Source organism: Carcharhinus amblyrhynchos, unplaced genomic scaffold (assembly GCF_965287045.1).
Source record: "Carcharhinus amblyrhynchos unplaced genomic scaffold, sCarAmb.v2.hapA chromosome_1219, whole genome shotgun sequence".
Classification (NCBI taxonomy): domain Eukaryota; kingdom Metazoa; phylum Chordata; class Chondrichthyes; order Carcharhiniformes; family Carcharhinidae; genus Carcharhinus; species Carcharhinus amblyrhynchos.
Window position 1 is genome coordinate 19,894 of NW_027650959.1, and position 9,714 is coordinate 29,607.

At 50.2% G+C, this 9,714-nt stretch overlaps 1 protein-coding gene across 1 annotated transcript; it reads left to right on the top strand.

The window, feature by feature from the left end:
• Positions 1–3,562: 3,562 nt before the first annotated feature.
• Positions 3,563–9,482, top strand: LOC145340631 (interferon regulatory factor 8-like; the record flags this gene model as incomplete). The annotated part of the gene is made up of 3 exons (XM_080185099.1): positions 3,563–3,622; positions 7,094–7,278; positions 9,299–9,482. Coding segments are annotated over exons 2-3 (361 nt in total), but the record flags the coding sequence as incomplete, so codon positions are not given.
• Positions 9,483–9,714: the final 232 nt, after the last annotated feature.

Genomic DNA, 9,714 nt, shown 5'->3' on the forward strand with positions numbered 1-9,714 from the left:
CCGAAGTGTGGCAACTAGGAGAATTTCATAGAAACGTAGAACATTACAGCACAGTACAGGCCCTTCGGCCCTCGATGTTGTGCTGGGCTATGTCCAAACCCACAATCAGTCTATCCCACTCCCTATCATTCTGGAGTGCTCCATGTGCCTATCCAATAACCGCTTGAAAGTTCCTAAAGTGTCCGACTCCACTATCACAGCAGGCAGTGTATTCCACACCCAAACCACTCTCTGAGTAAAGAATCTACCTCGGACATCCCTCCTATATCTCCCACCATGACCCTTATAGTTATACCCCCCTAGTAACAGCTACATCCACCTGAGGAAATAGTCTCTGCACGTCCACTCGATCAATCCCCCTCATCATCTTATAAACCTCTATTAAGTTGCCTCTCATCCTCCTCCGCTCCAAAGAGAAAAGCCCCAGCTCCCTCAACCTTTCCTCATAAGACCTACCCTCCAAACCAGGCAGCATCCTGGTAAATCTCCTCTGCACTCTCTCCAATGCTTCCACATCCTTCTTATAGTGAGGTGACCAGAACTGAACACAATATTCCAAATGTGGTCTCACCAAGGTGCTGTACAGTTGCAGCATAACCCCAGGTTCTGAAACTCAAATCCCCTGTTAATAAACGTTAACAGACTACAAGCCTTTTTCACGGCTCTATCCACTTGAGTGGCAACCTTCAGAGATCTGTGGATATGAACCCCAAGATCTCTCAGTTCCTCCACATTGCTCAGAACCCTGCTGTTGACCCTGTAATCCACATTCACAGTAGCTTCATTGCACTAAGCCTTACTTGTGACACCAATAAATAAACTTTAACTTTAAGAGGGAGGGATTCAGAATCCTGGGACACAGGAACCTGTTCTGGGGGAGCTGGGACAGGTACAAATCGTACAGTCTGGACCTGGGCCGGACTGGAATCAGCGTCCTCGGGGTGGGGTGGGGTGGGGTGGGGGGGGTGTTTGTTAGTGCTATCGGGGAGGGTTTAAATTAATATGGCACAGGGATAGGAACCGATGTAAAGTAGTGGAGGCAGAAACAAATGGCAATTAGGGGGAAAGTGGAAGGCAGAGAAGCCACAGACAGGAATTAAAAAGGGGCTGCAGTACAGAGTGCAGAGACCGTGGAGAACTCAGTGAATGGGTCCAGTAAGGCTGAGAGAAATAAAACACAGGGAAAGTGCACAAAACACAACAGGCCAGGCGGTCTGAGGTGTGTTTCCTTTAACACAAGGAGTGTGAGACAGGTAAAGTGGATGAATTTAAAGCCTGGATTACTACAGTGATGTTGCAATAATTACAGAGACCTGGATCAAAGGCACGCAGGATTGACAGCGTGGCATTCCAGGACTTAGGTGCTTCAGGCAAGATAGGAGAGGGTGACGAAGGACGTGGGCATATTGCTTCACTGATTAGGGAGAATGTGACAGCTACGCAGAAGATTTGAATTGGATTTATTATTGTCACATGTATTAACACACAGTGAAAAGTATTGTTTCTTGTGCGTGATACAAAGCATACCGTTCATAGAGAAGGAAAGGAGAGGGTGCAGAATGTAGCGTTACAGTCACAGCGAGGGTGTAGAAAAAGATCAACTTAATGCGAGGTAGGTCCATTCAAAAGTCTGACAGCAGCAGGGAAGAAGCTGTTCTTGAGTCGGTCAGTATGGGACCTCAGACTTTTGTATCTTTTTCCCCGACGGAAGGTGGTGGAAGAAGGACACCGTGGTGGGGTCCTGCAGTGAGGCCAAATGGCTAGAATAAAAACAAATAACTCAGGAACAGGAGCGGTGCAATCACACTGTTGGGGTTGTCCTTCAGACCTCCCAACAGCCAGCGTAAAGCGGCAGGACTGATATGTCAGCAGATTAAGGGAAGATGTAAAACTAACAGGATTGTTATGATGGGTGATTTTAACATCCCCAACACAGAGTGAGATTCCTTTAGTGCCAGGGACTTGGACAGGGCAGAGTTTGTTCCGTGCATCCAAGAGGCTTCTTGAGGTAATATGCAGATAGTCCGACTTGGGAAGGGGCTATCTTAGACCTGGTTCTGGGAAACGAGACCGGACAGGTGATTGATATCTCAGCAGGGGACCATTTTGGGAAACAGTGATCACAATTCTATAAGTTTCGAGATACTTGTAGAAGAGGATAGAAGTAGTCCCAGAGTGAAAGTACTATTGGGAGAAGGCTAGCTATGACAGTATTAGGCAGGAGCTAGGGAATATAAACTGGGGGGTGGGGGGGTGCTGTCTGAGGGTAAACCCACATCCAATATGTGGGAGTCTTTTAAAAATCAGTTGTTAACAATTCAATTCAGAGGTATAGATTGGGTGGATTCTCGGAGGCTTTTTCCCAAGGTTGAAATAGTTGCCACGAGAGGACACAGGTTTAAGCTGCTGGGGAGTAGGTACAGAGGAGATGTCACGGGTAAGTTTGGGGGTGTGGAATGAGCTGCCAGCAACATTGGTGGAGATGGATTTGATAGCATCTTCTAAGATACTTTTAGATAAGTACATGGAACTTAGTAAGATAGAGGGTTATAGGTAAGCCTAGTAATCTCTAAGGTAGGGACATGTTCGGCACAACTTTGTGGGCTGAAGGGCCTGTACTGTGCTGTAGTTTTTCTATATCTCTAATTCAGGACAAGTATGTCCCTGTAAAAATGAAGGATAAAGTTGGCAAGATTTGGGAACCCTGGATAGCAAAAGAGCTCACTGAAAAGGAGGAGGAGGCATACATAAATTTCAGGAAATTGAACATAAGAACTAGGAGCAGGAGTGGGCCATTCGGCCCCTCAATCCTGCTCCACCATTCAATAAGATCATGGCTGATCCTTTCATGGACTCAGCTCCACTTACCCACCCGCTCACCATAACCCTTAATTCCTTTACTGTTCAAAAATCTATCTATCCTTGTCTTAAAAACATTCACTGAGGGAGCCTCAACTGGGCAGGGAATTCCACAGATTCACAACCCTTTGTGTGAAGAAGTTCCTCCTCAACTCAGTCCTAAATCTGCTGTCCCTTATTTTGAGGCCATTTTGGTTTGATTTGTTATTGTCCCATAATTAACAATAACATGAAAAGGAGGGGCAGCGCTCCGAGAGCTCCCGATTCCAGATAAACCTGTTGGACTTTAACTTGGAGTTGTGAGACTTCTGACTGTGCCAAGGCCGGCCTCTCCACATCATATATAGATCTAGACGTTTGTGTATGCATGTGTTTTATCCATATCACTGTGAGTGTGCATTACCCCTTCTGCAGTAATGGAGGGGCTCCAGACCCACACTGCCTCGCGGGGCTGAAGGCGCCCCAGTCAGAGCCAGCGCGCAGGCGCCGGGGACGTTGGCTGTGGGGAGGAGGGACCTGGGGAGGAGGCGCATGCGCGGTGCCGGCAGCAACACGGGCCGGCCAGCTACGGCGAGAGCGCATGCGCACTGCGGGTCGGCTGGCGGACGATTTGGCCGCATGCGCGGCGCCGGCTTGAGCGGGAGCCGGAACGCATGCGCGGCGCCGGCCTGAGCGGCAGAAAGAGCGCATGCGCGGCGCCGGCCGGCTGGAGAGAGCCGCCGCCGCCATTGAAGCCGCAGCGAGAGAGAGGCAGAGAGAGGAGGTAGGATAGTGACAGAGAGCGAGAGAACAGCCTCAGGGAGACGCCTCCCTCTTAATATTACAATCACAAGAGCCGCCGGACACACACTCACCATCCTCAGCCGCTGATCCAGCCGCGGGTTTGGTTCGCCGGGAGGAGGCGAAGCGGGAAGGCGGAGCCGCCATCTTGTCCCTGCTCCTGGCGCGCTGCTCAAAATGGCGGCGGGCGGAGAGCCGCGCGTGCGCATTGGCCACCCCTCTCCCAGCCCGGCGGATAGAGGGCTTTCTGCAGCGCGGGGCATTGTGGGGGTCACCGTCCTCCATCACTGCAGCCCCCTTCACAACTCAGAATAAGAACTTGGAACAGGAGTGGACCATCTGATCCCCCCTCCCCAGAGCCTTCTCCACCATTCAATAAGATCATGGCTGATATTTTCATGGACTCAGCTCCACTTACCCGCTATGCTCTGTCTGTATAGCGCACAAGAAACAATACTTTTCACTGCATGTTAGTACATGTGAGAATAATAAATCAAATAATAATAAAATCAAGTCACATTACGTTGATCTTTCCCTGCACCCTAGCTATGATTGTAACACTACATTCTGCACCCTTTCCTTTCCTTCTCAATGAATGGCAAGCTTTGTCTGTAGCGTGTAAGAAACAATAATTTTCACTATGTTAATACGTGGAACAATGATAAATCAAATCAAATCGCATTAAGCTGAGGGCGGTTGGTTTGATAGGGATAAGAACTAGGAGCAGCAGTGGGCCATTCAGCCCCTCGAGCCTGCTCCGCCATTCAGTAAGATCGTGGCTGATCTTTTCATGGACTCAGCCCCACTTACCCACCCGCTCACCATAACCCTTAATTCCTTTACTGTTCAAAAATCTATCTATCCTTGTCTTAAAAACATTCACTGAGGGAGCCTCAACTGGGCAGGGAATTCCACAGATTCCCAACCCTTTGTGTGAAGAAGTTCCTCCTCAACTCAGTCCTAAATCTGCTTCCCCTTATTTTGAGACCATGCCCCCTAGTTCTAGTTTCACCCGCCAGTGGAACAACTTCCCTGCTTCTATCTTATCTATTCCCTTCATCGTCTTACATGTTTCTATAAGATCTCCCCTCATTCTTCTGAATTCCAGTGAGTATCGCCCCAGTCTACTCAGTCTCTCCTCATAATCCAACCCTCTCAACTCCGGAATCACCCGAGTGAATCTCCTCTGCACCCCCTCCAGTGCCAGATAAAAGCAAAAATGCAGCTGTTTCTGCAGCCTGCAACAAAAAAAAGGAGATTTAATTTGATTTAATATTGTCACATGTATTGGGGTACAGTGAGAAGTATTGTTTCTTGTGCACTATACGACAAAACGTACCGTTCGTAGAGAAGGAAAGGAGAGGGTGCAGAATGTAGTGTTACAGTCACAGCGAGGGTGTAGAGAAAGATCAACTTAGTGCTATTTGATTTGTTATTATACACTGAAAAGTGTTGTTGCACGCTGTACAGATAAAGCATACTGTTCAGAGAGAATTTGGGCGATGTGGTTGCAAAGCGAATTAGGACTGCTGCCTCACAGTGCCAGGGTCCCAGGTTCAATTCCAGCCTCGGGTCACTGTCTGTTGGAGTGTGCACATTCACCCCGTTTCCTCTCGCACTCCAAAGATGTGCGGGTCAGGGGGATTGGCCAGGCTAAATTGTCCCTTAGTATCAGGGGGATTAGCAGGGTAAATGTGGGGTGATGGGAATAGGGCCGAGGGGAGACTGTGGTCGATACAGACTTGATGAGCTGAATAGCCACCTTCTGTTCTGTGGGGAGTTAATGTGATTTGATTAGATTTGATTTATTATTGTCACATGTATTAACACACAGTGAAAAGTATTGTTTCTTGCGCACTATACGGACAGCGCATACCGTTCATAGAGAAGGAAAGGAAAATCACAGAACATAAACTGCAGCGATTCAAGAAGGCAGCTCACCACCACCTTGTCCAGGGCCAGTGAGGAATGGGCAGTAATGCTGACCAGCCAGTGATACCCATGTCCCACAAATGAATTTTAAAAAATGACTGTAACACTACATTCTGCACTCTCTCCTTCTCTGTGAACGGTATGCTCTGTCTGTATAGCGCGCAAGAAACAATACTTTTCACTGTATGTTAATACACATGACAATAATAAATCAAATCTAATCAAACCAGCCTCCCATCCATTGACTCTGTCTACACTTCCCGCTGCCTCGGGAAAAGCAGCCGGTATAATTAAGGATCCCACACACCCCGGACATTCTCTCTTCCACCTTCATCCATCGGGAAAAAGATACAAAAGTCTGAGGTCCCGTACCGACCGACTCAAGAACAGCTTCTTCCCTGCTGCTGTCAGACTTTTGAATGGACCTACCTCACATTAAGCCGATCTTTCTCTGCACCCTCGCTGTGACTGTAACACTACATTCTCCACCCTGCCCTTCTTCGCTGTATCGCCATACATGTGACAACAAATCAAACTTTAGAATAATAAAATCCTGCAGGTCAGAGGGAGGCCATTTGGCCCATCGATAACAATCCCACCCAGGCCCTAACCCATAACCCCATGTATTCATTCTTTCACTCTCTCTCTCATTCTCTCACACACATAACAAACAAAGAACAACTCAGCACGGGAAACAGGCCCTTCGGCCCAACGAGCCCGCACCGCCGCATCACCCTACACCTATTCTACCCTGCATGTCTACGAATGGAACCCCTAACTTAGCCAGATTCAGGGGAGAATAGTGTCAATTTGGTAAAACCAATCAGCCTAAGAGCACATCTTTGGGGTGTGGGAGGAAACCGGAGCGCCCGGAGGAAACCCACGCAACCACAGGGAGAATGTGCAAACTCCCACAGACACAGGCCCAAATCCATGTATCTGCACAGCTAGCAGTGCTAGTCACCGAGCTGTTGCTCTCACACATACTGTCACACACCTGAGTACTCTTTCTCACAGTCTCACTCTCTGTCTCTCACACACTGCCTGTCTAGCGTGCCCCCTTTCCGCTCTCGTGCACCCACCCCCCTCCCCCTTCGTGCAAGCGGCCTGTCTCCTGCTCACGCATGCGCACCCTGCCTCCCCCTCCCTCTCACTCGCGTGTGCCCTTTCACTCTCTTTCTCTCACATGCACTCTCTCTCTTTCACATGCGCAATCTCTCTCTCTCACGCAGTGCGCAATCTCTCTCTCTCTCTCGCGCGCGCGCCCCCTCTCCCTCGCGCACGCCCCCTCTCTCCCTTCCGCGCGCGCGTGCCCCCTCTCTCTCCCTTGCGCGTGCATGCACCCCCTCTCTCTCCCTCGCGCGTGCATGCGCCCCCTCTCTCTCCCTTCCGCACGCTCGCCCCCCTCTCTCTCCCTCGCACGCGCCCGCCCCCTCTCTCTCCCTCGCGCGCGCGCACCCCCTCTCCCTCGCACGTGCATGCGCCCCCTCTCTCTCACTCTCTCTCTGTCTCTCTCACACAGTGTTTGGGATGGCGGTGGTTCCCAGTAGTACCCCAAAGCTCAAGCAGTGGATGGTGCAGCAGGTGGACAGTGAGAAGTATCCAGGTCTGGTCTGGGAAGACCGCAAGCTGGGAATGTTCCGGATTCCCTGGAAACACGCCAGCCACCAGGACTACAGGCACGACAAGGACGCTGCCATTTTTGAGGTAAATGCCCCAAAACTACCACCCTCACCCTGTCATAAGAACATAAGAAATAGGAGCAGGAGTCGGCCATCTAGCCCTTCGAGCCTGCCCCGCCATTCAATAAGATCATGGCTGATCTGTTGTGGATCAGTTCCACTTTCCCGCTTTCTCCCCATAACCCTTAATTCCCTGTCTATCAGAAACCTATCTACCCGTGTCTTAAATATATTTAGCGAGGCAGCCTCCACCACTTCAACAGGCAGAGAATTCCAGAGATTCACCACCCTTTGAGTGAAGAAGTTCCTCCTCAACTCCGTTCTAAACTGCACCCCCCCCCACCTTATCTTGAGGCTGTGCTCCCTAGTCCTGCTGTCCTTTCTGAGCGGGAAGAATCTCTCCACCTCTCCCCTATCCATCCCCTTCATTATCTTATACGTCTCTATAAGATCTCCCCTCATCCTTCTAAACTCCAACGAGTACAGACCCAGTCTATTTAGCCTCTCTTCACAGTCCAACCCCCTCATCTCCGGTATCAGCCTAGTGAACCTCCTCTGCACTCCCTCCAAGGCCAAAATATCCTTGCGCAAGTGCGGCGACCAAAACTGCACACAGTACTCCAGCTGCGGCCTCACCAATGCCCTGTACAGTTGCAGGTCTCTCTCTCTCTCTGATTCTCTCTCTCTCTGATTCTCTCTGATTCTCTCTCTCTGATTCTCTCTCTCTGATTCTCTCTCTCTGATTCTCTCTGTCTCTCTGATTCTCTCTCCCTCTCTCTCTCTGATTCTCTCTCTCTGATTTTCTCTCTCTCTCTCTCTGATTCTCTCTCTCTCTCTCTGATTCTCTCTCTCTGATTCTCTCTCTCTGATTCTCTCTCTCTGATTCTCTCTCCCTCTCTCTCTCTGATTCTCTCTCTCTGATTTTCTCTCTCTCTCTCTCTCTGATTCTCTCTCTCTCTCTCTGATTCTCTCTCTCTGATTCTCTCTCTCTGATTCTCTCTCTCTCTCTGATTCTCTCTCTCTGATTCTCTCTCTCTGATTCTCTCTCTCTCTGATTCTCTCTCTCTGATTCTCTCTCTCTCTGATTCTCTCTCTCTGATTCTCTCTCTCTCTCTGATTCTCTCTCTCTGATTCTCTCTCCCTCTCTCTCTCTGATTCTCTCTCTCTGATTTTCTCTCTCTCTCTCTCTGATTCTCTCTCTCTGATTCTCTCTCTCTCTCTGATTCTCTCTCTCTGATTCTCTCTCTCTGATTCTCTCTCTCTGATTCTCTCTCTCTGATTCTCTCTCTCTGATTCTCTCTATCTCTGATTCTCTCTCTCTGATTCTCTCTCTCTGATTCTCTCTATCTCTCTCTGATTCTCTCTCTGTCTCTGTCTCTCTCTCTCTCTCTGTGATCCTCTGTCTGCCTCTGTCTCTCTCTGTCTCTGATTCTCTCTCTCTGTCTCTGATTCTCTCTCTCTCTGTCTCTGTCTCTCTCTCTCTCTCTCTGATCCTCTCTCTGTCTCTGTCTCTCTCTCTCTCTGATCCTCTCTCTGTCTCTGTCTCTCTCTCTCTCTCTGTGATCCTCTCTCTGTCTCTGTCTCTCTCTCTCTCTGATCCTCTCTCTGTCTCTGTCTCTCTGTCTCTCTCTCTCTGTGATCCTCTGTCTCTCTCTGTCTCTCTCTCTCTCTCTCTCTGATCCTCTCTCTGTCTCTCTCTCTCTCTGATTCTCTCTCTCTCTCTGTGATCCTCTCTCTGTCTCTGTCTCTCTCTCTCTGATCCTCTCTCTCTCTCTCTCTGATTCTCTCTCTCTCTCTCTGATTCTCTCTCTCTCTCTGATTCTCTCTCTCTCTCTCTCTGATCCTCTCTCTGTCTCTGTCTCTGTCTCTGTCTCTCTCTCTGTGATCCTCTCTCTGTCTCTGTCTCTCTCTCTGTGATCCTCTCTCTGTCTCTCTCTCTCTCTCTCTCTGATCCTCTCTCTGTCTCTGATTCTCTCTCTCTCTCTGATCCTCTCTCTGTCTCTCTCTCTCTCTCTCTCTGATCCTCTCTCTGTCTCTCTCTGCAGGCTTGGGCCAGGTACAAGGGATCTCACAAGGACAGACACCGGTTGAACCCGCGAACCTGGAAGTCTCGGTTGCGCTGTGCCCTCCACAAGAGCAGTGATTTCCAGGAGGTCCCACAGCTCTCGCAGCTCAACAGCTTTGAACCGTACAAGGTCTACAAGATCGTCGATGGCACGGCTGAGAAACGTGGGTGTTAGAGAGAGGGGTGGGGGGGGAGCTGGGGGAGGGAGGGAGTGCGGGGGGGAGCTGGGGGGAGGGGAGGGAGTGCGGAGGGGGAGCTGGGGGAGGAGGGAGTGCGGGGGGAGCTGGGGGGAGGGAGGGAGTGCGGGGGGAGCTGGGGGGAGGGAGGGAGTGCGGGGGAGGGCTGGGGGGAGGGAGGGAGTGCGGGGGGGGAGCTGGGGGGAGGGAGGGAGTGCGG